Source organism: Alligator mississippiensis, chromosome 1 (genome assembly GCF_030867095.1).
Source record: "Alligator mississippiensis isolate rAllMis1 chromosome 1, rAllMis1, whole genome shotgun sequence".
Taxonomy (NCBI): Eukaryota; Metazoa; Chordata; order Crocodylia; family Alligatoridae; genus Alligator; species Alligator mississippiensis.
In genome coordinates this window covers 76,938,678-76,956,443 of record NC_081824.1, presented here as the reverse complement: position 1 = coordinate 76,956,443, position 17,766 = coordinate 76,938,678, and the positions used below count along the sequence as shown (strand labels likewise).

The following is a 17,766-nucleotide window of genomic DNA, read 5'->3' as shown; positions in this document are numbered from 1 at the left end:
TATTGTTTTGTTTTACAAAGCACTTAATATGAATTTTATTTACAAAAAGTGCTGTGATTCAGTTGACATTTTGCATTTAAAATGTCCTGCAAAAGAACCAACAGCAGGTAGAGGCTAGTATGGTCTTTCAATGCAAAATATAAAAAATGTATTTTAACAACAGAAATCTTCTGTAATTTGGAGCCTGCTCCTGAAACATTTTATCCAAAAGCAGTTTTGCCACTGTCTTGTAAGGCAGCAGGATCTGTTCCTTATTGTGAGAAGTATTTATAAATAGGCTTTCTTTTCAAAGTTCTTGTGAAATATAATAGTTTCCAAGCAATCCTTTCTTTTACATGATTGAATACTCTTACCTTGAACTTGGAGTAGCATAAGCCTCCAGTACACATTCTTTTGTTTTGAAGATTTCCCTTCCCAAGGACACTGCTACTTTAAGGGTTAATAAGTTGTGATCATTACATTTCTCTTCAATTATTTTTATATGTATTAGAATAAACATTTCCAATAATCCTTACTGCCTTTTGCAAAGCGGTGATAATGGAGAATTTAAGGCATTGCTAAACATTTTGTTTGATAAATATATAGCTATACTGCATTATAGAGAGCAATTGGTATTATTCAGTTTATGAATTAGTAATGTATAGCAGTGCATCCCACAGTGAAAAGTAAGTAACTGTATGGCAGAAATGTAATGTGATACTGTTATGTCTATCTCAGCAAATAATAGAGAAGCACCAGTAATTAAATTTGTTAGCATAGACCATTATGTCTGTCGTCTTACATTTTCCACTCCAGCAATATTAATGTATTTATTTTAAAAAAGATAAAAAGCAGGTTTTGTTTTGTTGGTTGTTTGTTTGTTTTTTTTGGTAGAAACCTGACACAGGAATCCATATTTATTTTTATTTCTAAACCTTTCCATATGTAGTGTCCCATATTGAAACAGTTGTTGAACAATTGTTCAATACAGAATAAAACAATAACTATCTTAAACATTCCTGATTATTTCTTTTTATTTTAAAAACCTTGTGGTCTCCAAACATATAATGAGAACTGGATGATGCAAGACAATTTTGCTTCAGGCAAAGGGAATGTCAAATGAAACAAAAAGTCAATGAAACCCAGTTTCTATGTCAGATTCACACTCCTATAAGTAGCATCTTTATTTCATATTTTTCTAACTGTATCACACATTTGGCTTTATATTTTTTCTAACTATATTAGCTAAGAGAAAATAATTTCGTCTATTATAGTCTTTGTTGGAAAAATAAATTTGACTCTTGCTTTCTTTTAAATATTTAAGGTGGTATAAAGGCCCAGATGCAAAGTCCATTTAAATTAATAGTAATCTTTCTACTGACTTCAGTGAGCTCTGCAAAAATATTTTTGCTCTAATTTTCTGTTTGATTATTTTATATATTTTATTTAAGAATCTTAAATTGTTTTTATTAATGTTAATTGGTCTTCAATACCTGGTGAGGTGAATGAATATTAAAAATAGGTAAGCTGAGTCCCAGAGACTCTTGGTCCTGTATTTTAGGTGTTAGCTCATGGTTGATTCCATTGTTTTGTAATTAAACACATATACAGGTGCACACCTCTCCTGAAACCACATCATTAGGGGGCAAAGAGAAGGCTCCAACAGTTAAGAAATGCCAGAATAGTGTAACTGTTCAGCTACACCTTCTCCATATGCATTATGATACTACATTCTTTAATGACCTGATCACATGCTTTTTTCCCCTACAAGGCATCATTCAGTGTATAGAATGGGGGTTTACTGAGTATACATAGGCAAGAGTTTGTGTTCCCCATTACTGAGGGGCATCTGTCTTATTTACTGCACACTTTGGATCCTGCTCTGAAGACAGAATTATTAATTTCCTCCTAATTTTCTGTGGTGCCCATCACTGTAGTATCTAAGCATGGGACAAGCATTAATTTATTTTTGTGAAGTGAGGGGGTGACATTATCTCCATGTTATAGATGGGAACTTGAGGGACAGAGAGATTAAGATACAAACATGCAATAAATGTGGGTGCCCAATTTGAAATGATTAGGTCTAACTTTTCATGGCACTTGGAACATAACTTTCTATATTGGGGGTAGCCAAACTTCTCCCGCTGTGGGTTGGAGGCAGTGGGATGGATGGGTGCTAATACCCGGCCACCACTACCACTTGTGTGCACAGCAGCATGAGGAGAGCACCCACTGCTGAAGTCCCACATGGTGGCAGGCATCTAGCCCACTGGCTATAAATTGCTGACTGCCCCTGCCCTATATATTTAAGCACAGCTCCCATTAACTTTAATTACTGCTGTGGGTACTCAGCACTTCCACAAATCACACCCCAGGCCCTCATGTTAAGTATCTGGTAACAGCAACTTGGGGACAGAGATTCAGATTGATTCACTATTCTAAAGCAGTGGTTCTCAAACTATGAGGTGGACCTTCCTGGGGAGGCATGGCATCATGTCAAGGGAGGTGTGAGCTGTGAGTCTTTTTTTGTGGAGAGGGCAGTGCCCTGGGCAGCAGATAAGGAAGGGGGAGCGAGTGGGGGGGAAGCTGCAGCTGGGCGGGAGTGTGGAGTGCAGGACTGGGGCTGGCGGGAGTGTGGAGCTCACAGTACGGGGCTCATGCCCAGTGGGGTGGCAAAAGTGCAGAATCCAACCAGGACTCTACTGGAAGTTGTAGGGATCCCTGCATGATGGAGCCAGGCTGGCTTGGCCCTGCACACTGCTTCCTGATGAGATCCCGACAGCTACATGTGGTGGCAGAGAGTGGGGCCAGGTCTCTGGCTCCATTGCATGGGGCTTCCCCCTGGTGGCATGCGAGTCCCAAGAGCTTCACGTGAGCCGCTGGGAGCCCTGCACAATGGAACTGGGCTGGCCTGGCCCCACTCCCTGCCACCACGTGCAGCTTTTGGAACTGACCGAGATGTGCTATTGAAGGGCTCCACCTGCATGGGCCATGAGTGCCCCAAGGGCCTGTCCCCTCCTGCTGCTGCCACAATGGGGACTGTGCAATGAGGTGGCACATATACACCTTGCCCCCCACTCCACAAATCCCACACCCACAATCTCCCTGCACAAACCCTCCCAAGCATGCCCACCTCCCCATACAATATACAAAAGTAAGACTTTATTTTGATCTATTATGCAATCACCTCTATATATACTATGCAAACACATATAAATCGAGACAAAAATATTTTTTTAAATTAAATTACAAATATTCTAAAAATATGCAGTGTGCTTGGTGAGAAACAGCTTAAATGAGAAATGGATAGTTTTGTGACAAAGGGAGAAAAGCGCACAACCCAAGTCGAAGAGAGAGCAGCAGAAGAAGTTCTAGCAAAACGCAGAGGTCCAAAATATGATGAAGCTATGGGGAGGTGCAGTCTTTTTTTCATAGTTCAGTGAGGCTCACTATGATAAAGCTTGAGAACCCCTGTCCTAAATTAGTCCCTGAATGGGCATCTAGCTCTGGAATAGCTCTTCAAGGCACCTGAGAATATGAACAAGTGAACAAATTATAATGTGTTAAAACAGAGCTTTCTGCATGCCATCTGCTCTGTGTAGCCATTTCATCTGTCCATGCAGTAAGTGAAAGCTAAGCTGGGCCAGTTTACTCCTGAATTAAACAAGGCTAAATAACTACAATTAGCTTCCACTTATCCAGGATAAGAGCAGAAACATTTATCATAGAGCACTTAACTTATTCACAATGTCAGATGCTCTCCACCACTTATAACTTGGTACAATTTATCAATCTCCATACTCTAAATTGTCCTCATTGACTGTATGGGGATCCTATGCACCTAAGCTCTTGGATTGCTCTTTTCATGAATCATAGAAAAGGAGGGCTGGAAGGGATCTGAGGAAGACATCTGGTTGAACTCTCTGGTCAAGGCAGGATCATTCCTGGTTAAACCATCCCAGTCAAGTATTTGTCTAACCTGTTCTTAAAAGACAATCCAAGAAGGGTCCGGTTAGCCCATTCTAATACTTGACTACCCCCATAGATGATTCTAATATCCAACCTAGATTTCCCTTGTTGAAATTTAAGATTGTTGTTCCCAATCCTGCCCCCTGCAGCCAGAGAGAATAGTCCATCTCCATCCTCTTCATAACTACTCCACGGGTATCTGAAGACTTATCAAATCCCCCTTCAGCTCTCCACAGTAATCCCAGTTCTTTAAGTCTTTCCTCATAAGTCATGTTTCCCTGTCTTCTAATTAATTTTGTTGCTCCCCTCTGGACTAATTTGTCCATGCCTTTCTTGATGTGAGGGGCCTAAAATTGGGCACAGTGTGCCAGGTGAGACCTCATCAGTGCTGAACAGAGTGAAATAATCAGTTCTCTTGGCTTGCAAGTGACACTCGGGTTAATATAGCCCAGTGTGGTGTTGGTCTTTGTTGCAGAGGAGCATACTATTAACTTATATTCAGTTTATGGTACACACTAACCCCCAGATCCTTTTCTGCAATACTTTAGCCTAGTCAATCATTCCCCATCTGTATTTGTGCTTGTGGTTGTTCTGTTGTTCTGTCTTAAGTGGAGGTCTTCTCATTAGTTCTTCCCAAATTTCATTTGATTGCTTTCAGACCAGTTCTCTAGTTTATCAAGGTCATTTTGAGTCCTAATCCTACTCTCCAGAGTGTCTGCAACCCCACCCTCTGTGTCATTTGCAGATTTGCTGTGTGTGCACCCAATTCCATTTTTTGCAGGACTAGGTACCTAATTGTTGGGTGTTGCAGCCTCTAAGTGCAGATGCTGAGCTGACCAGTCTGGGTCTGGCCCTTTGACTGCCTGTGTACAGTTTAGTTCAGTGTAATCTCATCTACCCAAGGTGCTGACTGCGCAGTAGCTCATAGTATTACATAGCAGGAAGCATGATGCAACGCTACTGCGCAGTCAGCATCATGAAAAAGCTGTTTGGCAATGCTACTGCACAGTAATTCTGGCTACTGCACAGTCATTTTAGTACTTGTATAAACAAGTATTAAGTCCATGTCTCATGTAGATGAAACCTGTGTTGCTTTGCATCCCATAAACTCTCTGTTAGAAAGCAGTTTAGAAGGAATCAGGTAGATTATAATGAACCAAAAAATTATTTGACTTCCTTAGTGGTGCCTGAGCAGAAATGCTGCTGCTATTGCCAGGCAGCTGGTTTTAAATTTTGGGTGGACCAGAAATCAAAGTGGGGTGTGACTGCACCCCCTTGGAGCCACCCCTGCTAGGACTGAGAACATTGTTCCTTTAAAGATATTTTGCATAAGCAGCCACTAGTTATGTGACATAATGCTTCCATTAATTGACTTAAAGTATTTTTGAAATGGAGTTTGAATTTTAATTTAAGTACCAGCCAAAATTTTCAGAAGTGACCTGATTTTTTGGTTATTCCTCTTAAATACTTTATAAAGCTTAATTTTCAGAAAGTGCTTAGTACAAGTGCTCTGGTGGGCAATTTCATATTGAGGCACCCAAATCACCAGTTGCACAAAGAATTTTTTTTAAGGTATTTATATACATTACTATGAGGCCTTTCTAAATTGAGGTACTCAGCTTGAAGTGTAAAGATAGAAACAAATTAAAAGATCAGGGTGTTTGAGATGTAACATTTTTTCTGCTGTAACTTACATTTTGGATTCTCATTTAAAGTGAATTGTACATAAGATTTATAAAGTTCAGCTGTGTGGAGAGGAGAATATGTAATTAAGGAAATGATTAATTAAAAAAGTTAAAGCACTTAAACTATTTAAAAGTTAAAGTGCTGTACACTTTACTTACATTTTCATTTTATTTTCGTAATATCCATGTAGAATTACTGTCTCAGCACATTATATTAGGAAAGGATTGAGTCTTGCAGAATGGTAATGTGTATTAGGTGGAGAACTAAGTACTGTGCAGTAGGCACTGTTGAAAATAGGAGTGCTCCAGGCCAGGGGTTGGCAGCCTACAACCTATGGGCTGGATCTGGCCTCCCAAGTGAATTTATCTGGTCCACGAAGCCTGGATATTGGTGACATTTCAGTGGGAGGGGCATTCTGCAGTGTTTGGTGGTGGCTGGGTTATATGCCTGTCGGCAGCAATTTGAAGCCAGGGAAAAGTGGCAGCGACGGGTGGATTCAGCAGTGTGGCGGCTGGAGCCAGGTTGAAAGTGCTGGCCCACCTCAGGTTGATCTGCGTTGTTTCATCCCACTTCTCTGAGACGGTTGCTGACTCTTCCTCTGGATCACAAACAGGAAGTATACTGCTAGTTTTACTAACATAGTAATGATTTGGGCGAAGATGGCTGTGGTTGTTGAGAATGCAACAATAGAATTTAACATTTCCATATGGCTTTTCATCCATGTAACGCTGAGCACTTTTCTGAATGCAAATAAGTGTAAATATAGAGATTAGTATATTAAGTGGTGGTGGCATTAAAAGAAATCAGTTTTTTAATTATAGCTATTATGTTTTCTCTGTTTGGGTCCCAACTGAGAGGTGGAATGACTTGTGGCCGCATCAGTAACAAAATCCAGGTTTACGGCCTATCCCTTCCTACCTTCTTTTGTCTGAATAATTGCCTGTTGAGAACTTGAGTTCTTTAGGGGCAGGGATTTTTTTGTCCATGTGAGCCTGTGAACCTCTTACACATCAGTTCTGTACAAAAAATGGTGCTGCCTGGTTCCCAGTCCCTTACTAGATGACACTTTGTCTTCATGGACCAGTGTCTAACGGGTCTTTCTTACTGTTGAAGGTGAGTGCTGTCACTGTGATCTCTCCTTACACTTGAATGTCCTGGCTCAGGTGTGCCCTTTCCTTTCCGGATATAGCTCCCTTTTGATATTCATGATAAAGGGCTTCTAATATTCACAAGCCATAACCCGTATGTGGTAGAGTGAAGAGAAGGAAAGTTATTTCCTAATCATGAGCTTTGTTGCTTGCACTTTGCATTATACCCACAGAGGCCTTGTGAATGTTATTGAATGCTCTAATGGTCATTGTTTTTGCGGGAAGGTTAGACTCCAATGAGAGCATAAAGAGTTAAGTAGTAGGAGGAAAGTTGTGAGAAAAGATTGGGAAGAATTCAGATGGGAATTTTACATGAGGGTAATTAACCTTTGGAACAAGTCCATCAGGAATATGGTGGCTTCTATCACTTCAGCAAACACTAGATGTATTTCTAGTCCAGCATTGATGTAGGACAACCAGGAGTGAGGGGCTTGATGCAAGAACTGTTTGGTGAAATCCTATAGTCTGCATTATGACTTAACCCTTCCAGCAAGTGCTCAGATGCTATCCTGAAGCATGAGGATTACATCCCTTTTTAAACATCTGTGTGTTAGTTTCTGAATATTCTTGTTATTCATATAAAGGTCTAATCCATTTTTTAATCTTGCCAAGCGCTTGGCCTCAATGATAGCATGTCCTCACATGAAGGAGATGAGATGTTCCCAACCTGTCTTCTCTTAGGTCAATTCATTTTTTGTGTGTTTTTTCTCAAGTTTCTCTTGTTAACCTTAGAAAGGAGGCAATTAATTCTAGTCTCTCCAGTCTCTCTCAGCATGAGAGTTTTTACATGTCCTTTAGTTTTTTTGTTGCTTTCCTGAACCGGAGCTTGTAGTAGGAAATATTTTCTGTCAGTTTAAATTTCTTTTGCTCAAACATTTCCTTCTTAAAAATCCAAGTGAAAACAACTATAACAGAGCTTGGCCAGGTGCTGACTGCCAGCTTCAGAGTGGGACAGGTACTTGTTGTCAGGGGAGTAAAGCTGTTACTCCCCAGCCTGGCCATGGACAGAACTGTTCCCTGCACCACAACATACAAGTCACTCCATGAACAGCACATGCCCCTGGTGGCTGTGGGGGCATGGCTGTGCCAGTGGTGGCTGGAGCCCGGTGGTGGTGAGCAGGGAGCTCCCGCAAGCGCCACGACACAGTTGGCGGCACCTTTTTGCAAGGGGTGCACCACCACATGCACCCCCTACGTGTTGATCCTGGGTCACTCAAACTCTACCATAGCCCCAAAGTGCTCCTCACTGCCCTTTATGCATTGCCTCTGCCACCTCAAATATCCCCTGGGCTCCATACTGTTCCTTGTTATCCCACAGGTCCCAAGCACCCTCAGACCCCACCATCCCCCACATGCCCCTTTGAGTCCTACCTTGCCCTCTAGGTGCGCCCCTGAACACACTGCACTCTGAACTGACTCATCTCCACCATGCCACAACCCCCACTGAACCTCGCCATCCTAATCGCATCTGACTCAGCCTTACCCTATCCCTCTTGGCACCCAAATTCATTGCAGTCCCTTATACTCCCTGATCCTCTTTCACCCATAAAACAACTCTTACCCTCCACTTCATCCCTGTGGCCCCACCATACCCTTCAAACCCCTCTGCCCTTCACACTCCCAAAATGTCCCAGCCCCTCCTCACCCTACACCCCTCTATCCTACAAGCCCCCCACCCCCCAGCCCATTGTTGCCTATGACCCCCCCCCCCATTCAACTCCTCATGGCCCCCGGGAGCCACTTTGACTCAGAAATCCTCCAAGACAGTTCCCTCTGCCCCTCTCAGCCCCCGACCATGGAGTGGGTTGAGGCATAGCTGTAACTGCCCTGCCTTCTCACAGCATGCCCATAGCTGGCCTCTGCTGCCCTCCACATAAAGAAACAAGCAGTTAGGCTGAGGGAAGGACTCGTTTCAGCTGCTGGATGTGCCCCTACCCATGGAGACCAACCTTTCTGGACGTACCCATGCTCAGCCTTATGCCACCCTGGTCTGCATAGCTGGTTTATTATCGCCATTATTTGTTGCAATGAATAACCCAGGAAGAGGTTACTGCAGTTCCTTACCTCTTTGCCTTGCTTTTGCAACTCCCTCCTGCCTCTGACGATTGCGTGGCTCAGCCTACTTTTAGCCCTGCCCTTCCTCTCCCTACCTCTGATTTGTTGTGGGTCAGAATCCCCTAGGAATAAACCTATCCAGTACAGGTTCTTAGGTAACAACATACCTGTATTGGACGTGCAGGGAGGTGTGCAGAAAAACATTACCGAGGTAGATAAAACAGGATAATTGTAGAGGAAAGGCTAGTTTGATTACAGGAAGATCCAGGTTTGTTAACACTTAAGGAGTGAACAGATTAGAAGAAATCAAGTAGATAATAATAAGCCCTGGCATTATTGACACCTTCAGCTCCACCTAAATAGATATGCAGCTGTCCTTGTCCAGCAGTTTGTTTTAAACTTTGAATGAAGCAGGGATAAAAGGGGTGGTGTGACTGTACTGCCAAAAACCCTACCTGGATCTGCCCCTCATTGTGTATACTACTGACTACCCTAGATACTCTGCATTTCCTATTTTTTTCACCTTTTTATTATTTATTTCCTTATTAGATTTATATCTGCTGTAGTTTGGGGATTGAGTTTCTTTATAATAGTGGGGGAGCTAGCAAAACCAAGTACATTATCTTGCAGTGTTCCTGGAGGACTTTTTGACAATGAAAGAATTATGCTAGGTCTCACTTGAGAGGGGCCCCTACAGGTCAAGAAGGATCTTCAGTGGCCCTTGTAATGACAAATGTGATTGAGCTATTTGATCTAAAGAGGCCTCTAGCACTGGTAGCTGAATTCCAGCCAAGTCTTTATGCAGTCAATTTGGTTATGTAACTGTGGGGGCCCAATATCCATTCCAAATGAATCAATCATACTATTTCTGGATTTGCTCCCTGTACTATAGGTTCTCTTACCCACGTTGACATACTATTGCACCGTGCTTCATACTTATGCATGAAGTTAACAAGGACATGAGACTGGCCAGCTGGAAATATTATTTTCTCAGGAAATTTCTTACCTCAGTGAAATACACAACTTCAACCAACCTCCATGGAACTGTGTAAAAGAATAGAGAAATTTGCTCAGTGTTTTCCAGCTGGCCAGTGTCATGCCCTAATTAACTGTACATGCAAATAGACAACACCAATATTTAATGCTGTTGATGCGCTGCTGAGAAACACTTCTACCCACAGGCCTGATTTATTGATTTCAATGAGACTACTCATGTAAGAGCTACAGGGTCAGACTGTAAATAAGTTTTCAGTTATCACTATTCAAGAGCATGGGTGCATTTGATTCAGCCCAGAAAAACAATTTAATAGCTTGGTGGTAATCCTGGAGCTCAGTTTTTGACAGAGATATTTCAGCAACATTTAGTGTCAGTCTGTTCTTGCTTTCACTATTGCCAAGTCCAATTTATCTACTAAAGTTCTGCCTCTATCAGCCAGCAACCCCTTCCCAAACAATGGCTTGAACAGTATCACTTTTTCTGTATCACTTGGCTGTCAATAACACTGTCAGATCATTTGCTGCATCAGTATTTAAGACTTGACAAATGTCACTTTCAGGACAAAGAAGTTCAGTAATCTTACTGATTGTAATCCCCCTCCTAAATGGATCTGATTGCAAAACTAGATTTTGTTAAATTAGGTGCCCAGGGCAAGTTAGCTATTGGGGTTGTAATTTAATTCCCTATTTATGCTAGTCATAGCACTTTATTCAGGACATTGCATCCATCCCCTGACTGCAGTTGTAGTTTATGATCTCTTCCATTATATCTGAATAAAAAGTTAATATATTGTATCATTTGCTATTCAGGTCATTGGAGGATTAAGGATAAATGTAGACTTTAGGTAGAGAGAACTATGGTATACTAATAGCATGAAGGGAATGGGGTGAATTTATTACTACTTAAAGTCTTAAGTAGCTCTTCTTAAGTTAAAGAGCAACATGTTGCTGTCAGTTAATAAACAGTTCTCATAGTATCAATGGGAATGACATATGTGGACTTAAAGCAGCATATGACATTGAGTGATTATGGTCAGAAAGGTGCATAAAGTGCATATCTATAGTAATATCACCTTGGAATTAGGCATCTCTGTTTGGGTTTAAATTGCACTGGTTTAGTTTACATACAAAAACCTGCTCGCCTAGAAGAGACAGAAAAGAAGTGTGCATTGTTTTACTTTTGAGTGTCCTCAGCACGCTTGCTACTACTACACTCCTAGAATGCCACTGATGTCTGAACCAGAAAAAGCATAATCTGATTTTCAGAGACCATGCTGAGCTAGCAGGGCTGGCCGTGGGAAAGACCTTGTCAGATGTAGAGAATGATGCACTAATAGCTCTGATCATGAGAACACCTGAGGTGCCTTGAATTCCCCATGACACTTCTCTCTGCCAGGACAGGACCCCAGCTGTTTTCATGATAATTCATACAGCTTACAGGAAACTACCATTTTATTGGCAATCCTTAAAGCAGTATTGGAGTCACCAACAAGCTAGCTCTTTCCCACCAAGATGCCACTTTTTGAATCTCATTTTGGGTACCGTGATTACAGATCAGCCATGTGGTTCATCTTTTGCAGTCACATCTACAAGAAGAACCATGATGTAACCAAAACATGGAAAGGAAAGCCTGAGCAGCTTCTCAGAGTAGATGATCATGACTTCACCATGAGGCCAGCCTTTGGAGGTAAGTCTGTTGTTCTGAGTCAGCCTGTGCTCTCCCACACCCATGCAGACTGGAAAGACTCCAGTGCAGACTCTTCAAGGTAACTGACACCAGACTTTGGCCTTGCTGTGGAAATTTCTACCATCCATTGTGAACAATTCCTTGCTATAGGTCTCATCTTCAGTTTGCTAGTGCTTTCAGTCACTTGGAACCAAGCTGTTTGTTAAATATTTCACCCTGCCTGAGAATTGTAATGGAGAAGGGCAAAACAGCTACAGCTATTAATGGTTATTTGCAGTTGTGAAAGGAGGCTTATGATATGCTTCCTAGCTGATTTGATTAAATAATCTACTTAACAAATGACATCAGCCACATAACTTTGCTGGAATCAAAATTCATCCATTTGCAAACCTGATTCCTTATATATTTAAACAATAACATAGGAAGAGGAGAAACAGGAGTTGGGTCCATAAACGTATTTCCATCCTTCTTTTATTTGATCAATCACAATAATAATAAGAGTGTCCTGCTCTGCTGTTTAGTTCAGACCCACTCTGCCATCATTATAAATCTGTCACTGAAACCCCATCTTTTTCTTCCTTATGCTGGGCACTTACAGGACAGATGATAAGAAGTAAAGGTCTCCTAGTTATAGGAATGCTTCTGTGACTGCTTCTCAAATAGTAACTTCCTACTCACCTACTCTGCACCTGACTTCAAAGAGGAATGCTAGTATCAGATGCTGGCTTAGTGCATGTCATGATGTATCTACTGCCAGTGCCCAATTTCAGAGATTACAAAAGCTTAGTATTTCTGTATAGTTCTCCTTTAGCTCAGATGGTAGGAGACTGAGAATGTGGTTGTGATGTTGGAAGTTGTGGGGGACCCCATTGACTAAAGGTCCTGTGTGTTGGTTCAGTACATCTGGAAAGCAAAAGTGAAGAAGTAAAATTCATTTGGAAAATACGTATAGCTTTGTTCTAGCAAAGTCTTTCCCAAATTTGAAAAAAACACTATCACCTAAAGAGGCAGGTTCAGACACTTCAGGCTGAGGACAGGTACCTTTAAAATACAGACAGCAGCCAGGCTATTGATCATTTGAGAAGAAGGGACCAAGCATTGCTCCCTGAACACAGCACAGCATTATGAGAGGAAGGAAGAGTAAAGAACACGAGTACTGTGATGAATTTGCCAAACAGTGTCATTAAACCAAATAATCTGATAGGGATATAGATCACAGTCAGCACCAGGCTGTCCCATTATGACTGAAAATGTTAGCAATCTTGGACATATTGTTTCATATCATGACAGATCATTAATTAAAATTCAGAAACAAAGTAGATAAAAATACCTAAGGTCCGGTTCTACTCTGAAAAGGAAATGAAGAATGGCTTTGTGGGACCCATGTGACATCAGATCCATTTTACTCTTTTTACAATCAGTTGTTCTTAACATTTAACTCTGCAAGCCCCATGTCTGATCTAGCTACCACTCAAGTCTGACAATTCCACCGTTTCCAAATTGGAGCAGGATTCCCTCATACTGGGACCTGACATACAAACAGGTTCTGTTCAGCTCATCTAGACGCTCATTGTCTACACCTGGAACTTAGCTAATAGTTCTGTTAACAATATAGCAACTATTGGATCTCTGTTGGGTCTATGGTGCCAACAGGCATAAAAAGCGGTGACAAGTTATTTTTGTCCATAAAGCAGAATATACTCAAGAAGCAGATCTAGTTACATCCTAACTTTTTAAAAGTGGAAGTGAGTACAGAATGCAGCAGTATGCCTGATAAGTGCAGTGTTTCATTGAGAGCATGTGACACAGTTTCTTTACAATCTGCACTGGCTTCCTGTGGGTTTCCCTAGGGCAATGTTTTCCAATCTGTGGTCTGTAGACTCCTGTCTAAGGGGTCTGCAAAAGATGATAATCAATCAAAAGTATGTGAATACCCATACTTACATTTCAAAGGGGGCTGCATCTCCATTCAAAGTTTTTTTTAGGAGTCCACAAATTAAAAAAAAAAGGTTGAAAACCACTGCCCTAGGGATTTCAACCTCTTGATTTTGATCTCCTATGGCTTAATTATTAAACCCTACATATCCCAACACCTGCCAATCTGATGGATTGTAGCATTGCCAATTCTTGTAAATTTATCTTAAGTGTAATGATTCTTGCTGTTTTTCTTAAAGTCACATTTTTGAGACACTTGTTCCTTTTCATTTAAAAAAGTAGAAGAAAAAGAAAATGCAGTAAGTTTGCAAAGGAAAGCCTGACAGCTTAATTCAAGGACTTTCCAAGAGGGTTTTAAACTAGAAGAGCTCAGTATTTATTATTTAAACAACTCTATGAATATGAAGCCGACTCATGACTTTTGTTAGTTAAGATTATTTTTAACACTTGGGATTTTCTCCCTGGCTTGATCTTCATGTGCCAGTCTCACCTGTGATTATCAGAAGTGCTTGATATGGATCCCTCCAGGTCAACAAAGAGCCTCAACTTAAGAATTCATTGGTCTGAAAAGGGAGGTGGTAAAGGTGGGTGGGGGCTGGGTGGTTCTGGTGTTTTGCTATAGAATTAGAAGCACAAGTTGTAAGTTTGCTGTGGACTTGTGCTTGGGTGCTGCTAGTTATAAAAAGTAACTAGCAGCATGGACCACTTTGGCTAGGGATGTGCTTTGCCCTTCTTTTTATACCTTGCCTGCAATAGCCTAAATCAATTGATGTCTATGAAATATTACAAAATTCTTCTTTCTGGGTGGGTATATTGTAGGGCTGAGGTGTGTGGAGTAGATGGGGTTTTACTGCAAGCTGGAGGACTGGGATCTTGTTTTGTTCTGTGCTGAAGGTTTAGGTTTAATAGTAGCTGCTGCTTTCTATTGTACTTTTTTCTGTTAGATAGAATAATTCCTCAGGATGACCAGAGCCTGGAATGGTGTCTTTGTGTGCAGTTCATACAAAAATCAACAAATATGTTTGTTTGCACTATCGCTCCTCAAACGCTAATGAAACCAGATTGTTTTTTCACGTTAATAGCAAAAAACCTAGAAGTTTTAAGTTCTCACACAATCTTAACAACTTCAGATAGCTTTTACAAAATCAGTTGCTTTAACCCAAAGTTCATTATGAGTAAAATATTTGAAGCTGCAATTTGAAACTTCAGACAATTGCACTTTCAGCTTTGGAGATTTTGGTGAATACTATTTTCTGAGTGTGTGTTGCACGTAAGGAATATTATGTGTGTATTTGGCCAGGCTATGAGGAAAATACCCTGTTCCTGCAATTTCATGGAAAATACCCACACCTCACAAAGAACTAACAGATTTATGCCTAGCTGATGAGCAATATCAGAAATGGGTGCAGCTGAACTGGTGTTGATCATGGTTTAACTGTGTTCGGTCAGAGCAAACCCTAGAGGCAACTTGATTCAATTGGATTGCAGGCTGTGAAAGGACAACTCAGATGAAAGCAGACAGTTTGGTGACAGCAGCTAAATATTATTATAGGTTCTTGTGAAACCAAACAAATCTTGTAGTGCTATTGTAATAACAGAAGACGACCATGGAAAAGCATAAGGGAAAAAATTCAGAGTGAATATTTTTATTTTGTAATATTGCTTATGGATACAATCATAGGGCCTGATTCATTGCTCTTTTTACTTTCATTTTACACTGGTAACTTCAAGACAGCATAACTGTGGGCAGTTCTTCATGGGCAGATCTAGGATTTTGAAAAGGGAGGTGCAGGTGTGGTGCATAATCACACATTCTTCTGCAGTTAAAGAGAAACTAGAAACTTTACTAATATGCTAGGGGCCTAGTGCTGTTTAAGATCAAAGCAAAAACCAGTATAACTGTTGGAATGTGCACTAATTTGCTGGATTATATTAAGTTTAAAAAACCCAACAAACTAGGCAAAAATACTTAAATGGGCAAAAGATATTATGTCATTAGTCCTGTAATAAAAAATCTAGTCTTTCCGAGTATATTGACAGTGCCTCTAATACTTTACTGTCAGCCATTTCTATGCCTGAGCTACCACATTTGCTCAATGGGAGAAAAAAAAGGCACAGCTCAGCTGTAGAAGTGAAGAGGAATTCTAAATGTATTCAGTATAGTGGCTCACCATGACTTGAAAAACAGTTGGCACTGAGGGGGACTGTTTACAAAGGGCATTACCATATATGTTATTCAGATGGGATGTACTAACCTATTCTTGGGCCATGTGTTTTGTAGTCATGCTCAGTGTTGGCTGTATTTAATCAACTTCATAATCAGTTTCCTTCACTGGGCACATGATGCTTTTGGCAACAGTTGAATGATAGACAATATATTTAATGAGGTTTTCTTTTACACAAATATATGAGGAGAAATATACTGATTGCAGAAAAAAAACCTCGTCTTGTATTTCAGTATTTTAAAGTTTTGGTGGAGCAGGAATCAAAGATGGTCTACTATACTCCCCTCCCCCTGCCCCAGTCCGCCTCTGTGTATCTTTTATCTACTGTAAGGCCCTTCCTGCTGCTCAAGTATGCTAAAGGGTCCTCAATATAAACAAGAATCTGACCCAACAAGTCACAGCTGTACATAACTATGGGGAGAAGTGGACACGCCGGAGGGCAGGGAACAGCTGCAAGCAGACCTGAACAGGTTGGACAAGTGGGCAGAAAACAACAGAATGCAGTTCAACAAGGAGAAATGCAAAGTGCTGCACCTAGGGAGGAAAAATGTCCGACACACCTACAGCCTAGGGAATGACCTGCTGGGTGGCACAGAGGTGGAAAGGGATCTTGGAGTCCTAGTGGACTCCAAGATGAACATGAGCCGGCAGTGTGACGAAGCCATCAGAAAAGCCAATGGCACTTTATCGTGCATCAGCAGATGCATGACGAATAGATCCAAGGAGGCGATACTTCCCCTCTATCGGGCGCTGGTCAGACTGCAGTTGGAGTACTGCGTGCAATTCTGGGCGCCGCACTTCAAGAGGGATGCGGATAACCTGGAGAGGGTCCAGAGAAGGGCAACTCGTATGGTTAAGGGCCTGCAGACCAAGCCCTACGAGGAGAGACTAGAGAACCTGGACCTTTTCAGCCTCCACAAGAGAAGGTTGAGAGGCGACCTTGTGGCTGCCTATAAGTTCATCACAGGGGCACAGAAGGGAATTGGTGAGTATTTATTCACCAAGGCGCCCCCAGGGGTTACAAAAAATAATGGCCACAAGCTAGCAGAGAGCAGATTTAGATTGGACATTAGGAAGAACTTCTTCACAGTTCGAGTGGCCAAGGTCTGGAACGGGCTCCCAAGGGAGGTGGTGCTCTCCCCTACCCTGGGGGTCTTCAAGAGGAGGTTAGATAGGCATCTAGCTGGGGTCATCTAGACCCAGCACTCTTTCCTGCCTATGCAGGGGGTCGGACTCAATGATCTATTGAGGTCCCTTCCGACCCTAACATCTATGAATCTATAACGGAGTAAAGCATAGGTGAATCAAGCCTGTAACATTATGGCCCAAGTGAAAGCGTCTGCCTTCTCTCAAGAGAAATCCAAATTTAAATATTTGACAAGAAATCTGTGAATAGTATTAATGTAGTAGTGAAACCAAGCTTTGTATAGCAAGAATAGAACGGTTTATATGAGGAGAAACTGGGGGCAATCATTACAGGAAGGAAGAGCATCCAAGGAAAAGATCTGTATAAAGAGCTAGGGAAAAGGTTATGTAAGTTGTGTTATTAACAGCCCACTAGGTCTTGCCTGATGTCAACCCATTATAGGCAGGCTATTAGGTAAAGTGATAACAACAAAGATTTTTTTGTTTCCTGAAGTTCTACACGGCTTATTCCTGCCCTAAAATAGCCTGCATCTGTTTTGACCCCTTGGGAGCTTTCTCTATGTTAGTGACCTTGCTCAAGCCAACAGATGTTCAGGTATTATTTACAAATATTAATATTTGAAGATTATGTAAATGTTTGTCGTACTCTCTTTCTTAAACACCCACGCTAGGCATTTCATCCATGGCATTTCATATTTTATAGGGAGACTGTGAATAAGCAGCTTTAGTTTATACTTAAAATAGCTGTGTCTTTTTTTGCTGAGGAACAGCCTAAAGATATACTTTTATTATACTTTTTCATATGTAAATGTCAACTAGATGTTGCTGCACTTGTCAGATAGTATTTTTACCAGCACATATGGACAGCTGGTAAGTGAAGGTATGAATGACTCACTTAAAGTTAGGGGCAAAGGTTAAAGTAAAACTTGCTTCTTGTGAT

General features: G+C 41.3%; 1 protein-coding gene across 1 annotated transcript in view; it reads left to right on the top strand.

Annotated features, from left to right (window-relative positions):
* Nucleotides 1-17,766, top strand: part of LOC102573564 (gamma-aminobutyric acid receptor subunit rho-2) — an 81,502-nt gene that overhangs the window by 3,076 nt on the left and 60,660 nt on the right. Inside the window, exon 2 of the mRNA XM_014600554.3 lies at nucleotides 11,414-11,520. Within this exon, the coding sequence (XP_014456040.2) occupies nucleotides 11,414-11,520 (107 nt within the window). The remainder of the gene's footprint in view (nucleotides 1-11,413; nucleotides 11,521-17,766) is intronic.